General features: G+C 46.6%; 1 protein-coding gene across 1 annotated transcript; it reads right to left on the bottom strand.

Moving 5' to 3' along the window:
* Positions 1-339: 339 nt before the first annotated feature.
* On the bottom strand, positions 340-21,797 carry KCNS1 (potassium voltage-gated channel modifier subfamily S member 1). Its single transcript, XM_006016719.2, has 2 exons — positions 20,790-21,797; positions 340-795 (listed from the first exon to the last, which is right to left on the bottom strand). The coding sequence occupies exons 1-2, from the start codon at positions 21,795-21,797 to the stop codon at positions 340-342; spliced, it is 1,464 nt and encodes a 487-aa protein (XP_006016781.2).
* Between the last annotated feature and the right edge of the window lie 4,286 nt (positions 21,798-26,083).

The raw sequence follows: 26,083 nt of genomic DNA, 5'->3' as shown, positions 1-26,083 counted from the left end.
TAATGGGCATATCTTGTTGACTCTTGATTTGTCCTTTGCCTGGCAGAGAAGTTTGTCAGATGTTGTGCACAGTGTTAAGGAGGCCAGATGGATTTTTTGTAAGTCTGGGGCAGCCCAGAGCTATTGTCATTCTAGTTCTGGTGGTTTTTCTTCATTGTCCCAGCACAAGGGCAGTGCACTGTGTGAGCATCATCTGGGGTGTTTCATCTCCTGTTTACTTCCAGTGCATAAGAGTCAGCAATGGTAAAAGAGTCAGTACCATTCCGACCTGGACCTCCAGGCTATATTTGTCTAGGAGAAAACACCATGTTGGAATCATCAGCTCTAGCCGCTGTGTGTTCAGTGAGCAGGAAGGGTATCTTTGGTCAGGCGCTGGCGGTCTGGCTTGCTTCCCTCCTGGAAGATTTCACTCAGAGCCTCCGAGTCTTGGTTCTGGCTGGAAAAATCTTCAGTGTCCTCTAGCTCCTTCTTGTCGCTGTTCCTTACGGCAGCCTCCAAGGCTTTCTGCTTGCGGTAGAAGTGGGAGAATTTGTTGAAAATGATTGTGATGGGCAATGCCACCACCAGGATCCCGCCCAGGATACAGCCTGAAGCTGCCAGTTTGCCAGCTATGGTCACTGGCACCACGTCTCCGTAGCCCACAGTGGTCATGCTGACTGTACCCCACCACCAGCAGGCTGGGATGGTGTCGAAACCAACATCCTCCTCTTTCTCAGCTGTGTAGGCCACTCCAGAGAACACAGAGACTCCCACAGCCAGGTAGAGCAGCAGAATGCCCACCTCCCTGTAGCTGTGCTGGAAAGAAGAGCAAAGGGAGAGTCAATAGGGACCAAGACATTCTGTATACAGGGCCGGCAAACAAGGGCTTACTAGCAATTATGCAAAGCAGGGTTTCTTTCTCCCTCTCTCCTGAATATTCTGATTTTCATGTTATTACATTTCTCTGGGTGCATGAGGGAAATGACTTTTTAGGAGTCCATTCCCTTCAGTCTGACCTACCAACCTCCTTCAACCTACTTGGGCACCTTAGACCTTGCAGTAAAAGCCTTCTCTTCCTCATCCCATACATAAAGAGAACCATGGAGCATGGGGAAGACAAGCAAGAGGGGATTGGGAGTGGAGGGGCTCACTTTGCAAAAGTGAGTCATGCAGCTAGGGCCAGCCACTGAGCCTTCACTCCCCCTATGTGTGAGAAATGCCACCAGTGGGACTCTCTGAAATCTGACCCAGATCATGCCTCTCTCAGGAAAGGAGTTGCCATGCAAAATTGATTCCAGGATCCATCCACAAGGCCCTCAAGCCCCTTGCTATTTCCCACATAATCACTGTGAAAGATGAATGACTCGGAGTGGCCAGTGAGTGTCATGCCCAGCACTCCTGGCATTTCAGCACTGAGCTGCTGGTGGGCTCCAAACCATCCAAGAGTCCAGCAATGCTCTGGACTAGACTCCAGTTTTCATTCAGCTGAAGGCAAACCTACCTGTTGGCCACGGCATTTGTCAGAGCCATGATTGATTTTCCAGTGGCAAATCAATACCTGTCATCCTCTTCCTTCATGCAGCATGTAAGCAAGCATTCAGAAGAGGAGGGAAGATCTGCAGGAAGAAGGGGGCTGAACCACGGGTGAGACACTGCTAACAACAGCACAACTGCAGGGGAGGTTGTGAGACAGCGTGGCCTTCCTCTTCATCTAAAAGGAATTTGATTAGGTGGCTAGTCTGGGATTCCCACAAAAGAGTCGGCCTGTGAGGAAACGCCCCATCCCCCCAGTAGCAGCAAATTAGACACACAGCTGTCATTGCTACAGCAGCTGCAAATTGGGACTAGAGAGCAATGCAAGGGTTCCCTGCCCCCATGACAGAACACTGCCTGTACAGCACACGGTCCCAGGGGGCAAGGGGGTGGGGAGCAGTTTTCAGGTTTGTAACCCAAGATACAGGCCTGAGATGTTGCTTTATCACTGTGTTTGGTGGAGGTTCTGCAACACTGGTAATCCCAAGAGCCCCACAGATACCTTTCAACCTTTGTTGCCATTGTGAGGGTCAGATGCACATACTCCTCACCAGCGCAGGAAGGACCTACGGAGGGTATGGGCAGTTGTGACAGACTTGGGAAGAGGGCAAAGAGGTCCCCTAGATGTCACCCTGGTTCTTGGCAGGAGCAGGGTCCAAGGCTGAGGACTACACAAATCCGATCCGTCGCAAAGCTTCCTCACATGCGTGGATGAGCTTTACCTGACTCAAGAAGTCTATGGGCCGACAAGAGGTAAAGCGTTGCTGGACCTGGTATTGGCCAAAGGGGATGACCTAGTCAGTGACCTAAGAATCGATGGAAAGCTGGGTGATAGTGTCCATGAGCTGATCACCTTTACTATCCATCGCAAAGCTGGCAAGTCAGTCAGCAATGCAGAAGTCCTCAGCTTTAGGAAAGCTGACTTTGATAAGCTCAGAAGGCTTGTTGTCAAGGCCCTAAGGGATCATGACTCGACAGGAAGAGGAGTCCAAGAGGAGTGGTTGCTCCTCAAGGGAGCAATCCTGACAGCACAAGGGATGTCCATCCCATCTCAGAGGAAGGGTAGCAAAAAGGCACAGCAACGCCCTTGGCCCAGCAGGGAACTTGAGGACCTCCTATGCCCAAAAAGAGAGATTTATAAAGGATGGAAGGCTGGAATCACCACAGGGGAGGAGTTTTCAGCACTGGTCCGTACCTGCAGGGAGTGAACCAGGAAAGCGAAGGCTGCAACCGAGCTTCATCTGGCTTCACATATCAAGGAAAATAAAAAGTCCTTTTTCAGATATGTAGGGAGTCAGAAAAAAACCAAGGGTAACATTGGACCTGTGCTGAACCAAATGGGACAACTGATAACCGACACCCAGAACAAAGCCAACCTGCTTAATGGGTACTTCGCATCAGTCTTTCATCTGCCCAAAGGGACCGCCCTGCCTATAGCATGATGCGGGATGGCCAGGGTGAGGGCATATTTATACCCAGCATTGGTGTAGACCTTGTAAAGGAACACCTTGAGAGGCTGGGCACCTTCAAGTCAGCTGGTCCTGACAGATTACACCCTAGAGTACTCAAGGAGCTGGCAGGGGTCACAGCCCAACCATTAGCAAAAATATTCGAAAACTCGTGGCGCTCAGGTGAAGTACCTGAAGACTGGAAGAAGGCTAATGTGGTACCTATCTTCAAGAAAGGGTGGAAAGTAGATCCTGGGAATTACAGGCCAATCAGCTTGACCTCAATCCCTGGTAAGATTCTGGAGAAAATTATCAAAGAGACCCTTCTTGATAAGCTGGCTGATCGCAACTTCCTGAGGGACAGCCAGCACTCATGGAAAAATTGGCCAACTGTGGCCTTGGCTACACCGCAGTCTGATGGCTGGGAAATTGGCTCCAAGGTCAGACCCAAAGAGTAATAGTCAAAGGAAGTGAATCACTATGGTGCTCTGTGACCAGTGGTGTCCCCAAGGCTATGTTCTTGGACCAGTTTTCTTTAACATCTTTATCAATGATGTGGACGTTGGTGTCAGAGGCGCACTGGCCAAGTTCACCAATGACACTAAACTTTGGGGCATTACATCCACACCTGAGGATAGGCTAGTGATCCAGGCTGACTTGGATAAGCTTAGAAAGTGGATGGATATAAACCTGATGGTGTTCAATACCGAAAAATGCAAGGTACTCCACCTCGGGGGTGGGGGGGAAGGCATGCTTATAGACTTGGCAGTGCTACGCTCGCTAGCACCATGGCTGAAAGAGACTTGGGGGTCATGACTGATCACAAGATGAACATGAGCCACCAATGTGATGTCACAGCTGGTAAAGCAAACAAAACTCTTGCTTGCATCCATAGATGCTTCTCAAGTAAATCTCAGGATGTCATCCTCCCGCTGTACTTGGCCTTGGTGAGGCCGCAGCTGGAGTACTGCATCCAATTCTGGGCTCCACAATTCAAAAAGGATGTCAAGAAGCTTGAGAGAGTCCAGAGGAGAGCCATGTGCATGATCAGAGGGCAAGAGAATAGGCCTTATGAAGACAGTCTGAGAGCCATGGGACTCTTCAGCCTGGAAAAGCACAGGCTCAGGGGTGACCTGTGCATCAGGATCTGGGGGAATGTCTGTTCACCAGAGCGCCCCGGGGGATAACAAGGACCAGTGGTCATAAACTCCTCCAAGACTGTTTTAGGCTGGACATAAGGAAAAACTTCTTTACTGTCCAAGCCCCTAATAAACTCCCTCCAGAAGTGGTGCAGGCACCTACTCTGGACTCATTCAAGAAACATTTGGATGCTTATCTTGCTGGGGTCCTTTGACCCTATCTGACTTCCTACCCCTGGGGCAGGGGCCTGGACTTGATGATCTTCAAGGTCCTTTCCGGCCCTAACGTCTATGAAATCTATGAAATCTACAATGAACAGGAGTGGCCCAGACGGGGCCACAGGGTTGCTGGGGGGCATGTGCACACCAGGGAAGCAACCCCATGAACATGTGAGAATGGCCTGAAGGAAGTGGCATGGAACATGGGCTGAGCCATGGAAGCAGCACCAGGGAGGCCACAGAGGTCACCTGGGAACAGGGGAATGAATGCCAAGAAAAGTGGATAGGAGAACCAAAGCCAGAACAGAGCTCCCACTGCCAAGCATCCACCTTCCTCCTCTCGTCAGTCAGGTACAATACTCAGGCTTGTTCTCTAGACATCACACAGTTCTCAGCAAGTTCCAGAACAGTATTCCTGAAAATCTCCATGCACTTGGCACAAGGGATTGGACAGCCCTGGCACCCAGCCCAATCATCTGTGAAAGCCAGGGGGCATGGCCAAGTGCTTGGTTGCAACATGCAGCAAACCAGTTCTGAGTGCCCCTTTGTGGACAACTCCCCAGACTACAGGTTAACCTATGAATTCCTAAACCACATTGACCCATAGTCTGAATGAAAAAAATTTCAGCCCTGCACAGGCATCAGGTGAACCCAACATATTCCTGTGTCAGGCTGACTTGTAGTTCAAGCAGCCAAAGCCAGGCACTAGGTCAACCCCAGGCATTCCTATGGCAGGTTGACCTGTTGCCTGTGGAACTGTGACTGAGCTACAAGTCAACCCAATGCATGCCTACGACAGGCTGACCTATAGTCCAGAAAGTCTTAGATGGGCTACAGCCCAATACAATGCATACCTATGGTAGGTTGATCTCTCATCTGGAGGGCCCCAGCCAGGCATCACGTCAATCCAATGTATTTCTATGGCAGCCTGACCTGTAGTCTGGATGAAAATTTTTCGAAGTCCTGCATGGGCATCAGGTCAACCCAATGCATTTGTATGGAAGGCTGGCCTGTAGTTTGGAGAGCCACAGTTGGGCACCAGGTCAACCCCAGGCATTCTTATGGCAGGTTGACCTGTAGTTTGGGCAGTTATTTAGTTAACCCCTTAAGGGGCTCTCTTTCAGCCTGTCCAACCTATGTGACAAAAGTATAGTGATGACTGTTGTGAGCCATTGGCAATCATGATGACAACTTCATGGTTGCATAATCATCAGAAGACTCCCATTGAGACAGCAGTGCAGATGGGGAGGGAAAAACTTAGACATGAAACAAAAAGGACAAAGAAATAAGCAAACTCAGTCCACAAGGGAGGGACTGCACCATCGATTCCATGAAGTCTCATATATTCCAATGACCTTAAGAGAGGACCATGGAGGCCACCTGGATCTTATCCAATGATTAACCAAATGATCATCTGGTACTTGACACCATACCTACAGCAGCTAAGCAGCACCAAACCATGGTAAGGCTACCACAATACACCACATGGCACTGGTTGGAGCTTGATGAAGTCCCTAGTGAGCTGGGCTTTCCCAGACTACAGCTTGGGAAACGGGCACATTACACATGGATTCAGTAAAGAGGATTGTGTAGGGAGCATCCATAGAGCTCAAACTCACATTATTCATGTGAGCCATCTAGGGCTTGACATCATCCCTGCTAAACAGTCCCCAGCCACAGCAAGGGTTGCCAACATGTAGCAGGGGTTGGGACTTGATGGAGTCCCTAGTGGCTGGGCACACAGCCAGACAATTGCCAACACAATACCTCATGGTCTGTGGTGGTTACTCACCCTGGGCAGAATAGGTGTGTGGTGATGCCCATAAGGGTTAAAACCCATGTCATTCACCCAAGATAGTTTTAGGCAGCAACCAAAGCTGGCTGGAATAGGTGCCACCTTACTCCCACATGGCAATGGCTTGCCCAGTAACTTGTCCTGTCCTCACGTGTTGATTATTTGACTCAGGAATCGACACGTGCAAGAGAGCAGCTTCCAGATACAGTCTTGTGCACATGCCACCCAACCTGAGCTGCTGTTGCACCTAAGAATGCGTCCATAGCATGCTGAGCTGCCAATGTCATTGCCACTCATGAGCATCATGTCAGGAGGGGAAAGGCAGGAGTGATTCATGAGAGGGGGAGAAATGCAGTCACAGGTGCAGGACAGGAACAATCAAGCAGCCTGCTATTTATAGACAGGAAATAAGTAACAGATAGGAACAGACAGCAGCATAATGACAGCATATGGAAATCGAACTACAGGGCAGTGCAGCCAGCTAAAAAACACAGCTCTGACCCAGCACAGTACGGAGATGGAGGGAGAGTCTGGGCGCACGGTGGGACACCTGCTTGAGAAACCAGCAAAGGCATAGGAAACCCAGATACAAATGAAGCAGAGAGAGTACCAAGATGCTGAATCTCTGCATGCTTGTGTGATTTACACCTGGAGATAAAGGGATGCAGCCTCAGGAATCACTTATACACTTCTCTTTATATAGTACCTGATCTTTTACTACCAGCTGCTTTTTCTCAGCCTGTGAGAAGGGGAAAAATATTAGCATGTTCCCGGCACGTGGAGACAAACTCTTCTTCCCAGCAGAGGTTTTGTGTCCTCCCAGCCCTGCTGTTGCTTGCTGTACCGTGATCTCCTCTAATAACATTCAGAAAAAAATTTCTTTCATCTTGGCAGGATGCTGGAAATTACCAAATGGGAAATTTCTCTCTCAGTGGAATAATTTCCTTGTGAAGCTGGCAAGAGAGGAAAGCTTTAGAAGAAGCCAAGGGTAGAGGAGATATCTCCCAAAGAAGAGGGGAGTATATCTTCAGTACAGGCTTAACTTGATTTTTGTCCAATCCCTGCCCTCTGCCGACAATTTTTCCCACACATGACTCTGAAACCCTGGCTTATTTGTGCTTTGAAGGACTTGCATTGGTAGGGGTCCAAGGTCTGTTTTAACCTGATCTGGAAACCCACCCACTTGGCAGAGAAAATGCAAATGAAGCCAGTATCATGGAGGTCAGGTTTTGATGGTCCTCCAGTGCCATCCCCAAATTCTCTGGGCCTGTAGCTTCTACCCTTCTACCCATGTCTTTCTCACTCATCTCCTATATGCTGGATGCCATCTGGTAATTTAAATGCATTTGGTTCATATTTAGCCCTTCATTTAACTCAGATGTTCCATAGCCACAGATATCCCCAGGACCGATTGATATCCCCTGACTGGTCCTGGGGATATCCATGGACTTCTGACCTGGAGAGATGTCCTCTGTTCAGTCTCTCCCTGCAGAACTGTGGGCTAAAGAAAACGAGTGCACTGTGGACCTCTTGTTCCAATACCCAGGATACTGCTCTGCTCACTGCCATTCTCCCTTGGAGTCTGCATATGGCTCTTGTCAACTGGGTCACAGCTTGTGAATTTAACTCACCCAGAGCTGGTATGCCAGCAACAGTTTGAATAAAGCATTTCTTACTTTAATATGAGTAAATGGACTAATCACCTGGTTGGGTTGTATGCTATACTGGCTGCTGGTAGGAGGGAGAGCTGAGGAACTGACCCAAAGTGCTTGATAAACTGTACAACTCTTAGCTACAGAAGAATAACAGCAAACAGTGATGCTTCCATTCCAATAGAGCCTGGAGGCACCTTCCCCACCTCAGCAGCACATATCAGCCTGCAATGTGAGAACAGGGATGCCCAGAGTGTCCTCTATGTCCCTTTCCTGAATGGACCCAGCCCCAGTGAGGACAGGTGTCTCTTGCCCAGGCCTGCAAAAAAGCAGTGTCTCAAGCCCACTTTTGGTAAAAAGTCTCTCTCTTGTCCTTGCAGACATTGTGCAGGATGTAGCATGTGGCAGCAGTGTTCACAGCAATGAGCATATAGGCCTTCTAAGGACACTCAGGAAATTCCTACAATACCCAAAGAAAACAAGTCATAGAGCATCTCGGTGTGCCTGAGAGGTAAGGTGACTTAGCCCCTGTACAGTGCTTGGTGTCTGTGGCTAAGGCTGCTTTCTGGTATTCAGGGTATCTTATTTAAATCTAACATGAGTATGCCTATGCAACATAGCAGCCTACTGCACAGAGATACCCTTAGTGAGGTGCCCAGAGCCCTGGGACACAGCCTAAGGAACCTTAGGGGTAGACCCAGATAAGAGTAGCCCCAATGCTGACACAGCTACCCAAGTCTGAGCAGCTTTCAGCACAGCAGTCATCATGGTCAAGCTGAGGGGCCTGGACTCTGGTATGTTCTGCAGCAAAGACATATTCAGGGAAGCCCTTTTTTGTTTTAGAAACATGCAGCAAAGACATATTCAGGGAAGCCCTTTTCTGTTTGAGAAACCCCAGCCTGTGCCAGAGGAATGGTCAATGAGACTTTTACTACCAGACAAGCCTAGGAATCTGCTGTGCCTTTCAGAACAGGGCTGGAAACAGCTTCATATCCCTCTAATAAGCTCATTTTTCCTGCAGAGATTGATTTATGTTCAGAAGGCAATGTTGGTGTTATCATCTACGGCAGGACGGGGGTGGTGACAGGTAGCCTGACAGCTGCTTGCCTTTAACAACCTCCTTCTTTTATCACAGGCAGAGGCTGCTTTTGACAGAACCATGTCACCTGTGGGCACTTGCCAGCCCAGATGGTAGATACACCAATCTGGGGTCCTTTTGTCAGCTGTATCACGACAGACCCAGGATAAGAAAATGAGAGATGGTGGATCTTAGAGATCAAGACATCTTCTTGTCTAGATGAGAATGTTGCACTAGCAAAGATTTAACATTTGATTTTAATGAACATTAGTTCAGCCATTAACAAGAGCTGCAGGTCCTTATTTTGGAATAAGAATGGCTTATTTTGGTTTCAAGGCATTTAGGAGCAGGCTGACTGAATGGAACAGATCCACTTCCACTGCAAGATCAGGTTATCCACACAGCTGTTCACTCTGCTTGAACAGCATCAATCACAAAGCAGATATCATTTGCAGGGATCTGGTTTTCTGTTTCTCACAGAAGAAATGGGACCCCCCCCCCCATGGATTTTCTCTTTTAACAGAAAAAAAATCCAGATTTCTCATCTTAATGGAGAAACATATGGATTTTCCATTTTTGTAAAGATGTCTATGCAGGCTGGCAGAGTTCCAGGGCCTTGGGTGCTGCTGCAGGGGGCGGGGGCAGCAGACACTGGTAGCTGGCAGCCCCCTCTGGCAGGGCTGGATGGGGCAGGGGACTGTGGGTGGGGGCAAGGGTTACCAGCAGGGCCAGGGAGCTGTAGTTGGGGAATGAGAGGCACCCGCAGGGCTGAGGAGCTTTGGCTTGGAAGTGGGGGGCCTGGACCTACATCCTGGTGAATGTAGGGAAGCAGGGGCAGCTCTGATTTTTCATGATAAAATCCAAAATCAAATACCAAAATGTATAAGTATTTAGAATGTATTTTATTATAGTGACTGAGTCACTGGTAGGCTTCCAAATTTCTTTAAAACTGCAAATATATCAATAAAACATTGTGTTCAGTTGATAACTATATATATACTGGTGTTTCATTTTAATCACAGATTTTGGGGTCTATCTCAGAGAATTTACATTTTTATCAGAGAATTTGCCATTTTTAAACAGCTAAAACCAGGATCCCTTGTCATTTGTCAGTGCAACTATATCATATAGGCAAGTACTAACAGCGGTGTGCTAATAGTACCGTTCTAACAGGACTTCTCACCATACAGGGTGCTAGAGCTCTTCTGTTCTTATTAGTAATCGTTTGCCCAGACAGGTCCTCCCTCACAGCCCTGGAAATTAAGGACAGAAGATGCCTATTAAGTGTTCTGCACTGGCTCCAACAGGTAGCTTCCGACTGCTCCCCTGTAGGTAATCGTTCACGTTACAATTGCATCCAAAAAGCCCCTCAGCAGGGCTGCATGCTGAACACACACATGGGAAAAAGATAGTGCTAGACCCCAGGAACTTACAGTCTCATTTCTCCAGTGCTTTACCCAGTCTAGCTTCTCTGTGCATTTGCTACTGGGCTGTTCACAATAGGCTGCATGTGAAGTCCTGCAATTCTGACCTACAGGCCTCCTCATTCCGCCCCGGTGCACAATGCAGTCACCTACCAAATGCCCAGGGCTAAAATGACACAGGGTACCACAGGGACTCAAAGTGGTTGTTACACTGGAGTGGGGCAGTTCCTAGCAGAGAACTACCTGCTTTGGAACATCAGGATCTACTAAATGAAGATGCAAGGACTCCTGGTGTCAGGTCTCATGACACCCACCCAAACCATCCACAGCATCCCAAATCACTGTAGAGCAGTGGTTTTCAACCTTTTTTCATTTGCAGACCCCTAAGATATTTCAAGTGGAGGTGCAGACCCCTTTGAATTGTAAGTGTGGGTATTCACATTCTATTCATTGATCATAATCATCTTTTGTGGACCCCTTAGACATAGCCCATGTGCCTCCCCCCCCCCAGGGTCCACAGACCACAGGTTGAAAATCGCTGCTCTAGAAAACTTTCTGGCTAACACCTTGGAGCACCATCACATGCCTCCTGAAGAAGTCTCATTCATCCCTTTTTATTCAGAGGGAAGGATGGATGACATAAGTTGGGCCTGGCAGGATCATCAGAAAACCCCAGGATTACATAAACACATTACACACTTAGTAATACCACAGAATATTGTTGTCCTGAGCCTGTCTGGGGCCTTTCATGATGGTTTCCACTAAAAGGAGAAATAGTTGATAAAAACCAAGGATTTCTTTGGTGCAACCCAGTACATGTACAAAGAATGCACCCAAAGTCCTATTCCCTGTTTCCAGAAGGAACGAACAGTAGCAGGGAGTTTGTTCAGAAGTCCCCAGGTCTGCCCCTCCAGCCAGTTCTGTGCCCAAAGAGCTATGTCTTACTGTTCCCCCATAAAGCCAAGCTCATGACTAACTCTCAGTTTCTCTTGGCTTCAGTGTTTGCTCTCTTTCTCATTGTGCCCAGCTCACCAGGCAATCTGCTAGCCTCTCCATATCTGCAATCAGATCAGATGCAAGTCAGAACCTTGGACAGTAACTTCCTCTTGTTTCCAACTATCACTGCATAAAGGGGCAGTTCATTGCTCTTCCTGCCTAGTGCACCCATTGCCTTTACTAGCTCTATCAAGCACAGACCTTTTCGATAGGAAGCTACTAACCCTTTCCAGTGTAACAATACTAAACAAAAGCTATTCACTATTTGTCAGAGCTATTCGCATTTTTCTCCCTGTTCTTTCTCTGACAAATCCTGCTGCCACCAAGCAAACACACTCCCCAAACCACAGAGAACCTCTCCCCTCCGTCCTGTCCAGAACTTTTCTTTTCTCACTTAATTCCATGTCAGTGAACGGCGCCAGAGCATCTGAAATCTCCTGTCTATCCACTGAGCATCTGCGGGTTCTACAGCAGTAGCACAGCTCCATCCTTCTCCACACAGTCAGCTTTATATCATCTAACGATCAATTCTTAAAGGACATGGCATTATCAGAATGGATAACTGTCTCTCATCCATCATTCAATGTGATCATCCATTTCACTAGTGCCATCACCAAGCAGTTCTGGGCTAGAAACCAGCCTGAAACATGTCAGAGCTGTAGTCTGTCCAGAAGCCCCTGGAGGTTACCTAAACAGTGTCTTCTCTTACATGCTTGAAGCATAAGACCAAAATCAATCCTAATAGGAGGTTCTCAGCTATCAGGCCTTGTCCTGCAAAATCTGTGTCCCCCTCCAGTAAAATAACAGTAAACCACAGAGGACTTTGCTTTGTGAAATCCACCAGCTTCCTATTAATCACCCTGAGCCAAGGGCCAGGGAGGTATTGTTTCCAAAGCTGCAGTCCATGGAGGTGGAGAAGAGACTGCAGTTCTGCCTTATGCTGGGTCTGCAAAGCAGAGAGGAGGGTCACCAGATACAGGAACTAATGCAAAACTTGGGAAAAAAACCAGGATAAGTTGCTGCCAGTGAGGCTTATAGTTACTACTGGCATGACTTTCTGCAAGGCTTTCCATGCAGAGATGTGAACAGCAGAGCACTTTGTTGTCCCAGATGCTTTAGAAGTGATGGTATCTTTCCTTTGTGTGCCAGTATTACAAGGGCACTCAACAGAACTGTTATTCAAACAGATCCTTTTACACTCTGATTTCTTACATAAAGGAATCAATGATAAGGCCACAACACTTCCTGCCTGCATGATAGAAACACTATCTGGGGACAGCAGAAGTGTGAGATTTCTCCTGTTATTCCATGCTGAACTGGAAGGATTTAGATTTGCCAAGACCACAGTTGAGGCCCACGATGTTATGTCTCACTCGACCTAAAGCAGAATGCATATCTGCACTCCAGGCAGGTGTCATCAGTTGGTGCAGAAAAGCCAAAGGACCTGGACCCCTGTTCTTGGAGGATGAGTATGACAGAGGGGATAGCTACAGACAGTTAAGTTTTAAAACATATTTCTGTGTGATCCCGGCTGGAGGGAAGCAAGCAACAGAGAGCGCGGGGCACTGGCATGGAGTGTGGTAGATGTCTGCAAAACAACCAGGTTCATGTCTTTGCTGGGTTTAAATAGCAACAAAACCATTTTAGACTAAATTTCAGGAGAAAGATCCTAATGGCAGGAGCAGCAGAACAGTGGAGCCAGCTTCTGAGGAAAGCCAAGGAATCTTCTTCAGTGAAGGTTTTCAGAAAGATGCTGGACAGACAGTTCTCTGTGGTGGTTTAGAAACAATGAATTCTGTGTATCTGTGCAGGGAATGGGATTTAGATGATCCCTGAGGTCCCTTCCAACCTTGTGATTCTATGATTATGTTACAAGACTTGCTACCACAAGTGCACCTGTCACCCCTCTGTGAGGCAGCTTTGGGAATGCATTGCAACTGCAGTTCATGTAGCCCCACTGAATTAGAGCAAATGAATGTTACTCCCCTTCTGTGTTAACAACCAAACAACTCTGGTTATAGCCTGATCAGGCTGTGTCTTATAGGACCAGGAACATCTCTGCACAGAACGCATACATGCAGTATAGCTGACCTTACAAGCTGGTCACGATGGAGAATAGAGGAGGTAGTGGAAACCACCGCTCATATCTATAATGCTGTACAAATCGACCCAATGGCCTGCATCTGAAAGGGTGAAACAGGAGACACTAGAGTTATATTTCAAGTTCTGAGAGTAGAACATTGCTCTGCCAGATCTTCTTGTCAAGGGGAGTTTTGTGCCTTTGTTCCCTCCTGCAGAGCATACAACTTCCCAATACACACTGAGGTGTATACTGCACACACAATGGACAAGAGCTCACTGCTAACAACGGGGAAGTCCCAGGAGATTTGACACTGAAGAGACTGTTATCCCAGTAACTGTTCCCAGTTTAGTTTACAAATTGAATCTCCCTGTCTTCTGTGGAGTCAGCATTCAGCAGCTGTTGCTTGCCTGAACACCTCTATTATATTAGCTTGAGCTCTCCAGAGGGCAATTGAAGGAGGATGGATCAATGAGGATGGATGGATGGTAGGAGCACTTTTTTAAAGTGGAAAATGCAGTTTCTGCTAAATTGAAGTTTTCCCCAAAGTGCTTGATTTTTTCCCCCCACTGTTGAGAAACATAAAACCAAAATATGTTCTGCGTCAGTTGACTTAAATCAAAACATTTTGGGTTGTCAAGACATGTAGAAATGCTCCTTTTCTGTCAATTCCACATTAACCTAGGTCTGCTTGAGTTCCTGAAGTTCCTCACACCCCTATTCCTTCCTGTGGGCTTTGCACTCTGGTCTCCCCCTCCCATTCCTGGCTGGACCAGAGCTGTATATCACAAGTCATATGAACAAAGCACATTATAGGAGATTTAGTGCAGCCAGAGAACCAGACCCACAGAAGGCTTTGAGATACCCAAATTATGGTTCCCATGAGAAGGGAAGTGCAGCAACTCAGCAGCGAATTCAAAACAAGGCCCCACACCCAGTATGCCCAAACTGAGATGTTCCCATTCAGAAAAATACAGTCTCTTCACTTTTCAAAACTAATTCAGGACAAAAAATATCAATAGCTTGGAATTCTCTGCATGATTGGAAGTTTTTCCCTTTGGTGGTATGGGAAAGAGGGGCCCCGGGCTGTGACAGAGGATGGATCAGTGATGATCAAGCTACCACAGGACTGGATCTGCCAAGATTTGATATTTGGGAAAAAATTGGTTCCTGAATTAGTTTTCCCAATTCCTAAAACAAATCCTGCTGTGTGGAGGTGGTCTCCAGGCAGCAATCACTTTTACAAGACACTACAAACTCTCCATCTTTGGGCAGAAGCAGCGATTTTGGCAGGCTAGGGAGGGGCAAAACAAAATACAATTCAAGAAGCTCAAGAAAAGTAAAACACTATGAGAGCAGAAGAGGTTTAGATGGGAGGTCTCCAAAACTACAGGAGAATTGGTTGTGGGGGACAGAAACTTAAGGAGAAGTTATGACCTCATGAAAGAGATGTATGTACTATTGCCTTCATAGGAACCAAGATTTCACCATGGCTGTTGTGTGTGCAGGGCAGAGGGCAACCACTCAGTCTTTTTATCAGGAGAGAAGGGGTTAAGCCATCAATATAGCCAGAAGTACTCAGAAGACAGAGCAGTTTTGCTTGGTTTTTTTTTACATTATGTTACTCCTACTGCTAAAAGGAAGAGGTCTTTCTAAATGTAGGCCAGTACAGAGGTAGGTGGATATCCAGCATCCCAAGCCTTGTGCAGCAGCCCTACCAGCTGTGCAAGGCATTTTTTATATATTAGTTATAGGAGGAAAAGATGGTGCTCCACCAAGCACCAGTTGTTTGAGACAGACCTCAGGCCAAAATCAACTCAGATGACTGGAGTACCATGTCTGATTACCCAGGTTAACCTAACCCAGGTGTGAATAGCCCACCTGCAAAGCCATAGCCAAGTTAGTGCCTTTTCTGGTGCTGCCCCAACTTGGTTGTGTTTCTAGGACCAGAGGTGACATATCCCATAGCTTTTTTGTGCTGCAATAAGCTCAGATGCCCTAGGGTTTTTCCCAAGGAAATGTGGGAGAACTTGTCTGCCCACCTGAACACAGGTCGAATTGTTGAAAGGGACCAGAGGACTATGAGCAGTGGAGTGATGTTCTGTACCCCGCCCTCCCCACCCATGGGTTAATAACCCAAGGGAATGTGAAACTTGAGCTCTAACCCACAACCGTCAGCCATACTTGCTGGTCTAGGTTTAAGGCCAGATGAGGTGGGTTTTATGTGTGGATGGGAGAAGAGTTCAGGGCAACACCCATGTGAACACTGCAGTGAAAAATTGTATCCTTAAGAGCAGGAAGGTTCCTGAACAGGCATGTGCTTATTCTGGACCAGAGCAGGCTATAGAAAAAGCTACTCCAGAATGACCTATGACTAGGCTTTAACTGGTTGAGAACCGGCTGCATTGAAGATCAGGCTTACCTGGTTCTGCCTGGAGTGTCCCCACCTGGGAACACCTGTTACAGTCCAGTAGTTTTCTCTGCATCACAGATGAGTTCTCTTAGATGCTTTTGTGCAGTGATCTGGTTCCTGCCAAAATGCTGTTCATCTCTTGAAGAAAGGGAGTCAGAATTCTGATTTTCAGGCTTCTAGCAGCCAGAGGACATTTTTCTGGGCTAGTTTTATTCAGTTGTTAACTAATACTAGCAATATAGATGAAAAGAGAACAGCAAAGTGGTGAAGAAAGAACTTGCACAATCAAGATGAGGCAGATTCTATAGCAGGGAACAAGCCTGATTTTGCTATAAACTGCTGTCACAAAGCTGCTCAATTCCTGTCAATAATACCAAGGAGGAACAGTGTAATCTCCTCCACCATCACCTGTAGCTGTGAATGCCTAGAGAAATCCTGAGGGGAAGACAGCTCAGCTGTTGCAATGCAGCCTCTTATTTTCAAGGCTTTATCAATGGGTTAAAAAAGACTTGCTCTGGGCAAGGAGCAAAGATCCCAGCTTGGGAGCAACATAGAGAACAGGATCGTACTATACATTTTTAAAGACAGTCCCTTAGGTCCTGCAATGTGCTGGAGAATAAAAAGAGAAAGGGTACAAGGTCAAGGGATTCTGATAGGTTAAGCATTTCAGTTTTGCAAATAGAGGCGAGGGGCTGGCACGCAAGAAAGTGGCGTGAATAAAGAAATCTGACTGCTGTTAATGCTGGGAAACTGGCAGCTCCCCTTCTGCAGTTACCTGTTTTCAAAGTGCATTGCTTATGAGTATATCCACAAGAGCACATCAGTATCCATCTAATCTGAGTATATCCACAAGAGCACATCAACATCATCTGCCCACAGGAGGGCACAGTCTCTCAGAAAATGAGTTTGCAGGAGACCCCATGTTGGCTTGGATTGATACTGCTGCAATATAATGGGCCCAATAACTCCTTTAGAAGACTCCCTGCTAGGCAGCTACTAGGGCTGTGTTAAGTGTCTGAGTAAATAGAAGCCTTAAACCCAAAGGACTTTGTATGTAATTAGGCTTTACACAGGTCAGGGAGCTTTTCCGAAGCAGCATCCAAAACAATTTTCCTTTACTGAATTAAATGAATTGGGGATTTTGGATTTCAGCCCCAGGTCTGGGACATTCAGGCAAGGATATGAGAGAACCAACAAAGGGGACTTCAACATGAAGACTGGACATTGCTCCCTGGCCGTTTGTTGTGCCCATGTGCCACCAGTCAGTCCCTGGCAGGTACAACAGTGCAAATTAAAAGTGTGATGCTGGGTGGCGCCCTGGGCTGAGATTCAGGAGTCTTCGGTTCTGTGCAGCTCCTGTAGAGCTGGCCCTGCATGACTTGCTCAAGTATTTAGACACCTAAAAATGTGGAGAAGTGCTTAATTCACTTAGTGCCTAATTCCCATTAAATTTCAATGGGAGTTTGATACCTAACTGCACAGTTCCATAATTGATATCAGATCTCGGCAGGGATTGAGAGAGCAGAGAAGGTGCCTCTGATGTTTGCAATCCTGTTGTTTCACTGGCAGAGCACTGGAGGAGTAAATTTCCCCCAGACAGCCTCTCAGCAGCAGGGAGTACTAGGGCCATTTATTCAGAAAGAGCCAATAAAAAAAAAAAGATGCAGGAGGAAGGGAATAAAGTACAACAGCTAAGAGGAGACTGTGAGGAGGGAAGTGTTCCTGGATTTGGCTTGAAGCCAGGCCCCCTTCATATACACAGTTGGTCTCTTGAAGAGACTCTGTCAGGATGGTGGAGAAGAGTCATTGATTTAAATGGGCTTTGGCTCAGGCCTTGAGTGATCTGAAGAACACCCATAATTTCTCTAGAAGAGACAGAACAGCAGAAATCTTTCTACTCATATCACTCTAGCATTAACATCAATCACTCCACTTGCCAGAGACATCATCTCCCCACTTCCTGACCATGTAAATGGGCTTTTTTTCATCTGCCAATGTGTTATGCTGTTGCAGGAGGAAGTAAATTATGATCAACAATATTTTGTAATTTATGTGCCCAGTAAATTGGAACTTAAATCTGATGCAGCAGGTCAGGGGTTTTAGTGAGATTTTACAGTCAGACAACTCAGATCTGCATGGAGCCTAGTGCTTTGCTCAGCATCACTCGGTGAATCACTGGCTCAGCCTGAGTCAAAGCCCAGGAAACTCCTGGTTCTCCTAGTCTCACTTACTGCCTAACAACATGCAAATCACTCAGTCCCCACTCTGGTGCAGCAAGTTATTCACATGTAAATGGGACACAGAATGAGTTCAAGGAGCCTTTCCACATGGACAGTTTTATTTAACTTTTGTAGCCAAGAAAAGTAACAGATCCAGCCTTTGCCTTATTCCTAAGGGACTTGCTGGTTGTCGAGATAGGTTTTCATGAAGAAGCAGAGTGCAGGTATTTAAGAGGATTTTCTTTTGAAATAGGAACTCTCTGGTTCATGTTTTCATGAGGTCTTTGATCCTGGGAGTGTTTCCTCCTCTCTTAAGAGTTTGGGAGGTTTTCAGGCTATTTCAATGCTGGCCAAGTTGGTGTCCTCTTGAGCCTTTGCTGCCAAGTGCCATGGAGGATGAAGGTACAGGTCTCTTGCACCAACTATCCTTGTCTCCCTGCGTGTCTGAGAATTGCTGTACCTAGTTCCTCAGGCTTGTCAGCCACTCCACTGCTGCCAGCCCAGTCTTCCTGTCCCCATGCCAACTTTGGGCTATTCATAGTGTCCCACAGCAGCCTCCAGGTCACCCAAAGTGCTGACATGGCCACTACACTGAAAAATAAGAAATGGAGAGCGTTAACAGCCATTTGTCCCTTGTATAGCAACTGTTTGTACAGCAGTAGCAAAGAGACCCAGACATGAGTGTGGACCACATTGTGTTAGGCACTGTACAGCCTCAGCTGTACCACATTGTGGACCACAGCCTCAGCTGTACACTGTACAGCCTCAGCTTTGTTCTGCTTTCTAATGCCTTCTTGAAAGGAAGGTTCAAGATGGCAAAGGTTCTGCCCACGCTAGGCACAACTGTGCAAATGAAAGGTAGGATGCTGGAATTCACAAACGTTCAGAAGAATAAGGGTAGTTAGGGGGATGGATTTTATGCCAGGTGGGGGTGACATGATCTTGGGGATAGCCATTTTATACAATCAATATTAGAAGCTGGACCATTGAAACCAACTCTCTGCAGAGGGGAATCAGCTCCATGTGTGGAGAGGTGGTGAGAACTTCTGTGGGGGTGGAAGGAAATATGCAGATTTCCATAATGTGGCTACAATGTTCAAGTACTTGTTTTGGGATAGTTTTTATATAATTCCAGGGACTTGGGGAGAAATATGGGTCTGAGGATAATTGGTGTTTCCATTAAGTGATAGGAGGTGGAGTGGGCAGCAAAAGTATTCTTCCAGTTCAGCTGTACATTGTCTTACTCATAAAATAGGATCAGGAAAGTTTCTCGATTCATTAAACCAGAAGGACAATGGAATGTTACTACGGGGAGAGACAAGAGCAGAGATAAGGTACCTGGGTGCTAGGTACCTGTCTTTTGGTACCTTTTGGCATGCAAGCCAAAAGATGAGATGCAATGAAAAGGCTTTGGCTACAGTGCCCAATAGAAACTTTATTACAATAAAAATCTCCAAGCACAGACTTTTGACATAACTGCCATTATTAACTGTATTTGGTATGGAAGTGCTCAAGAGTACCAGTCAGGGGGCCTTTTGGAGGGTGAGTCACAGAGGACTGCATATACTAGATTACATGACCCTCAAGTTCCCATCCAGCCCTGGGATGCCATGAACTGGCTGAGCTAGGGACAGCTCAGCAGCTACCCCTTAGGTGGTGGTGGAGAAGTCCACCTCATGAGGCTGCTTGGTCTAATACAGACATGAAGGATAGCAGTCAGGATGACCCTGGCCATTCTCCCCCAGCCCCCGTCATCTTATTTCATATTGCTGAGCTGCTCACCTGCTGTAGAGGGCAAGGTCCTTCCTCCACAGATTCTTCCTCTTGCTGCCAGATTTTCTTGGCCACTGATATCTCTGCTGTTTCCAAATCCTGGGTCCCCTCAGAGAGAGCCTGCCAGTATCTCAAGCATCTCCCAGTCTGGCTCTTCCTCCCTCTGGCCTGCTCAGAATGGGTTGTCAGGCTTTGTGGGCTCCTCCCTCTGCCCTGCATACAGTACCTTTGCGCTGCCCTGAAGCCTCTCAAGCCAGAGGTAGATCTTCCATGTTGATCCGGACACACCATTGTTGTCACAGGCCCTGTTTATATTTGGTCAACCTTTATTCCCATCGTCTTCGCTTGCCACATTAAACAGTGCCCATATCAGTCAGTCTTTGGGATCACCCAGGCATAAGATACGGCACTGCAAAAGGCTGAGTTCAGCTGGCCCTGAATTTGCAGATCTCTACATGGATGGACACTAGTGCTTGCATGTTGGCCGTGGGCCAGCCAGCAACAGGCTCCTAAAGTGACCTCTTCTCAGACATGCTAGAGACAGAAGTAGAGTGAATCTGAAGACGTTCATTGTTAGGCACATTTACTTCACAGCATGTGCTGCAGTGTTTGGACACTAGTGGCTTCTGGCTAGCCTGGACTCTGTTACAGCCAGCAGAACATGAATTAGTGAAGCAGTGGCTGGAACTCTGCAGGATGATCCTGTAGGGACTATTTGCATCATTGGGGATATTACACCAGCACTTTCCATCTCCATCACCACTGCACTGGCAAAATGACCCAGTGTATACCTTCCACAGTGTGTGTGTGTGTGTGTGTGCATGAAAGAGAGAGAGACATTTACACAGGGACCACACAGTAACTAACATGCAACTTTTCTAGCATTCACCAATATAGGACTTACCCCCCATGCAACCTTCCAATTTCCATGAGCTCCCCATGGGAATGGATACTTCTACTAGCTACAGCTCATTCCCAGCTCACATGTCTTCTATGCTTAGATAGCAAAGCAATAGAGCAGGAGGTAAGAGAAGACTATACCTTCAAGGTGGCCCCTAGCGATCTCAGCCCAGTTGAATGCCGTGCCAGCTTGAGAACCCGGAATATCCTCATGAGACGGAACACCTGCACCACCTTGCCCAGGTTCCCCAGCTCTGAGTCACTGCCCAGAGTCACGTCCACCAGAAGGGTAAAGTAGAAAGGCAGGACAGAGACAATGTCAATCAGGTTCAGAGGGTGCTTGAAGAATTTTCGTGGGTTGGGAGACAGCAGCAGGCGAGAAGACACTTCAAAGGTGAACCAGGAGATGCAGAAATACTCCAGGTTGTGCAGGATGGGGGCATCCAGCACAGTACCATTCTCATCCACCACCTGGTACTCTGGCATGCTGTGGATGCACATGGTAGCTATGGAGACAAGCACCACGCTGATGGACACAAAGCTGAAGAGTTTGCTGGGAATGGAGTAGCCCGGGTTCTCCATGGTAAGCCAAAGGCGCTTCCGCAAGTTGCCACAGCGCAACGTGCTGTAGCGGAGCAAGTCAAGATTGATATCCGATATCTCATCTGGGGAGGTGTCCACACTGCTGACCTCACTCTCCTCATCCCAGTTGTGGTGCCGGCTCTCTAGCTTGCGCTCGTGGTAGCGGTAGCTGCAGCATGAGTCCAGGAAGAACTCATTGATGCCCCAGTACTCTATTTCTTGGCAGAAAGAGAAGACGCAAAGCTCCTCCATGACATGCAGCTTCCCAGTCTGGTAAAAGTGAAGCACATACAGGAAGAAACCTGGGTTCCTATCAAAGTAAAACTCCCTGGCACTCACGTCATAGTCATCGCAGAGCTGCAGGATGGACTCTTCTGAGTCGCAGGACAGCAAGCGCCCCAGGCGGGTGTCAGGAAACTTGGAGAGAGCGCTAGAGCTGAGCCTTCTTCTCAGACCCCCGACGTTAATGTTGATGACATCGTCCTCAAAATCAGGATCCCAGTAGTTTAAGGTCTCGCTGACCATGATCAGTGGAGCAGGTGCTGGTTTGACCTGTAGGCAACACATAGTGCAGATGAACCAAAGAGATATGGTCTCTGTACAGGGATCTTAAGAAATGTTGCCCAGTTAACAATCATGGCCGTATACTTCTTTGGTGGCAATGAATGAATATCAGTTTACATTTTCAAATGTGAAATTTAAAAAGAACTAAAAACTATGGGTTTGTAGGGTACTTTTGGTTCCATACAATTGGCAAGAAAGGCTTGACAAGATTTTCAAAAGCCTCTTTTTTAATGTTCAACAGCCTGATCTTCCACAGTTTTGTTGGAAGAGCAGTAAAAAGATCTAACAAAGGTGTATGCAGCACCTTGACTGAAGGGAACGGTGCATTTTCCAAGTCCAAAAGTGTTCATTGGCCACTGAAGCTAGATAAGCTCTTGTAACTTCATTGGTTTGTTCATTCTCCCATTACCACATTTTGCAGCATCACACCTGAATTTCTAATTAGAGCTTGCTAAAATTTTTTGACAGTGCAGTTTTCAAACCATAAAATGTAATTTAGTCAAAATCCAAGTGTTTTGAGGGAAGGTGTTGATTTCAACAAGGTATTCAGAGGAAAAAACTCAAAATGTATTTGTCTTTATTTCATTTAATCTAAGTTCTATATCATTCTATATAATATAGGGTATTATTACATCGTATATATTAATATAGAATATTATAATTAATATAGAATATTATACTGTTACATGTTGACATTATCAGAAAAGGTTTTCACATTTCTACATCAAAGGATTTCAGAATTCCTGTTTGAAAAGATTCAAAATGTTGACCCTTCATATTAACTCAGGACACAAGAGATTCTAGCTGTCAGAATTTTCCATGGGACATACTGTATTCCTGTTTTCTGAAACGCTGTCTCTCCAATATAAATATAATAGCTGACTAATTAAAGCCTAAACACAATAATTTTTTTAACCGTAAAGAATAGTAAAAATAAAATGCCAATTGCATGTCCAGCTTCTTCCATCTGTTTAAGGTCCTTTACCTACCCTACCCTACAAACTGCAGAAATTGTTAATGCAAATATTAAAGTCTACAGAAATAGCCTTAGGCGCATGTCTACCTGGTCTCTGTTTGTACGTTTGCCCCTGGCTGCAAGCACCTCTGTACATCTTTTAAAATGTTCTGTGTGTGTCAGCATTTGTATCCATAAAAGCCACCCATGCAAATAAAATTTAAATGCACAAAATCCAAAACTAGATTTTTTTTTAAGTTCAAATACAAAGGTTTGCTCTTACAAATTGTAGGTGTCTGTGTGTTCACAAATGGAGACTGAAAGAACACGATTTGTTCTCTCTGCAAACTTCTGTTGTTCCCATATGCTGTAAGCACGGTCACTTAAGGAAGGATATAAAAAATCCCAAGTCCCACATAGCTCACTGTGCAGATGTGATGGGATGGGGCGTTATGTGGGTGCTCAGTTTTGGGAATTAAACTTTCCCTGTGGATAGCTGGTGTCTTTGAAAAAAAAAAATTTTTTTATTGATCTGCATTGTTCCATTTTAAGCTCTGCCACCAACCTACAGGAACATCAAATATGAATTAAACAACCCTTAAATCCCCTCATATTTTTTCCAGTTGTTCTTGTTACTAAACTTTGTGTGACCCTATGGTTTAGTCCAGTGATTCTCAGCCCGGGATTGCCTTGAGATCCTTTCAAAGGTACACAGGGGTAGCATGAAATGCTAGCACTGATAGGTGTGTATGGTTCACAAGATAAACTCAGCAATTTCAAATAGGAATCCAGAGTGTTAAAAACATTCTGAGCTGCCGTGGTCTTTCTGAGTTCTTTGCAACAGAAAAACTGCTCAATTGTTTTTCAGGAGTCAAAAAATGAGTGAACCTAAGAGGCAGCATATCCAGACGGTCACTTCAAATCTAAAAAGGTTGAGAACCACTGGCTTAGTCCATCTTAATTTAGATGTTCCCTGAAAGGTTTCAGTCAGCTAGGTATTTTTTGAAGAATCCCTCTGCTGCCTTGCCTTAAGGCCATACAGGGAAGTTTTCCAACCCGACTCTCAGAAATACAGACCAGAGGCAAAAACACCACGAAGGCTGAAAGACAAGGGTGTGATGGCACCTAGAGTAAATGCTGCCATGCAACACAATGGTTCAGGCTCTGGGCAAAGACAGCTGATTTTCTTAGCGCTGCAGTGATAACACAAGGGACCCCGGTATAGCAATACTTATGGACAAGTATCTTCCCCCCCTTCTCTAAACTTCCTTTCTGAAGTCTCAGTTTAATATCCCAAAACTTGCTGGCTTTGAAGAGAGGCTGCTTTGAGGTTCCTGTAAATGCAGCCAGCTTGTCAGTTCCCAGATTTTGTGAAATGTCTTGAGCAAAATCAAGTAATATCTGTTAATTATGAATCCTCTCAGTGGGGAATCTGTTCTCAACTGGAGGGAGAGCAATGGGTTTGCAATTGGCTGTTGCCACATGAGCTCTCCTCATGACATCTTCAGCCACATTGCGGAGCTTTGCTCACCACCATGTTACACAACAGCATCCCGAGGGCATGTGCTTTTTATAACACTGAGAACTCTACATTTTTCACTTTCTAATGGGTTCATCGATCACTGGGCAAGACACCAAGGCAGGGAAAGGCTCTTTGTGGCTCCCACCACTTTCTGAGATGTTAACAAGAACGTTCTACCAGACAGGAAGGGATTGCAGTTGAAAATCTGGGGCCAAGCATGAAACCTGCAACTTTTGCTGGGGAAGGAGAAGTAACTTAGCAGCCGCCAACTGAGACAGACACGTGCAAGGACCTAGAGATGGGGCACTTCCAATTATACAGAATAAAGTATGGTGGCATACTGAAAACAGAGCAGGCTAGAAGAGAGACTAATGACAGCTAAACAGCAGTCTGGCAAAGGCATCCGTTAACTCTGCTGCCTCTCTGGGTTATAGCTCCTTAAAGAACCATGCTCATCAACGCATAAAGCAAGTGCTAGCATTTCACCATGTCTGGCAGAAGCAGCCGTCTGTGAGAGGCCTCACAGTGTAATTGCATCACTGTCTTCACTTTAAAAAATTAACCATTTTTAGAGCATGCTAGGCACGGGGGTGGGAGGGAGGAAACACTGCTTTTAAGGGAGAAGCTGGAATTTCCATGACCTATAATCTTCTCCGTGGAAGACTTCCACACAGTTCATCTGTGAGGATCAGATGACTAATTCAGTTCTTTCCAGAAGGATGCTTATGAATTCAAGCTACAAACACAGGGGGTTGTCGGTGGAAAAGAGACATATCCCATTAGCACGCCTGAGCATCTACACAAGCTGCATGCAACAACAGCCTTGGGGGACCAACCCAAAGGTTGCCAAAATCAATGGAAAACATCACAGACTTCAAGGCAGTTTCAGACAAACTCGTTTCTACACAGACAACTTGTACTGATGCAGAGACTCAGAGACAGTACCTGTAACACTGGAGAATTGTGGCCCTTCTTAGAACTCCCTTCAGTGGCAATAGCATTAATAGTGCTGAAATGCATACATCTCCCTTAAAATCACAAAAGAGGTGGATCCAACCTGTTTCCCAACTTGCAGAGGGACAGAGGGGAGAGCTGTTTGGCCATCACAAGCCTTTGTATTACAGAGAAAAATCCTCAGAAAAAGAGGGAGAGGATGGGAGGGAGAAACGCTGTGAACAATCTGAGATAGGAGACGTGCAAGACAAGACACTAATGGAGGATATTGTTCCTGTTCACATTTAACTGTTATCTAGAAATCCAACAGTAATTAGTGCTTTGATGGCGCTTCCCTGGGCATTTTCATTGCATTTCTTCCGCACGCGCATCAGGAATGACAGCGTTCATCTTTAGGGTGTAACAGAGCCCTACCCGGAGACCTGAGCATTATCAGAGCAATACGGCGCCGAGCTGTTTCAAAGTGACAGAAATAAGCTTTTCTTTTCTTTTTTCCTGGGGGCAAAGGGGAATTTCCTGTGGCACAACGGACAGCAAATACAAAGGCAACCGCCTGGATGCACATTTGCAAAATCTCCTTATGGCTTAAAATGTTCACTGCAAAAAAACCCAACAAAACCTCCAAAAATGCACGGGAGAACAGAGCGGGGTGCCGCTTCTCCCTTTCGCTGCATGTCTCGGTACTTTACAGAGCTGTGCGGAGACAGCGCCTGATCTCCACGGCTCCAAACTCCCCGAGGCAGCGACAGGTTCCTCCGGTGCAGGCGTGTCCGCGCCCCAGGGCCGCGCCGGGCCGCGGGGCAGGGCTCCTCGGGGCCCGGGCAGCGCCGCGGGGAGTCGCGCTCCGAGCAGCCCGGG

Source organism: Alligator sinensis, unplaced genomic scaffold (assembly GCF_000455745.1).
Source record: "Alligator sinensis unplaced genomic scaffold, ASM45574v1 scaffold76_1, whole genome shotgun sequence".
NCBI classification, from domain to species: Eukaryota; Metazoa; Chordata; order Crocodylia; family Alligatoridae; genus Alligator; species Alligator sinensis.
This window is presented reverse-complemented; position numbering and strand designations above follow the sequence as displayed.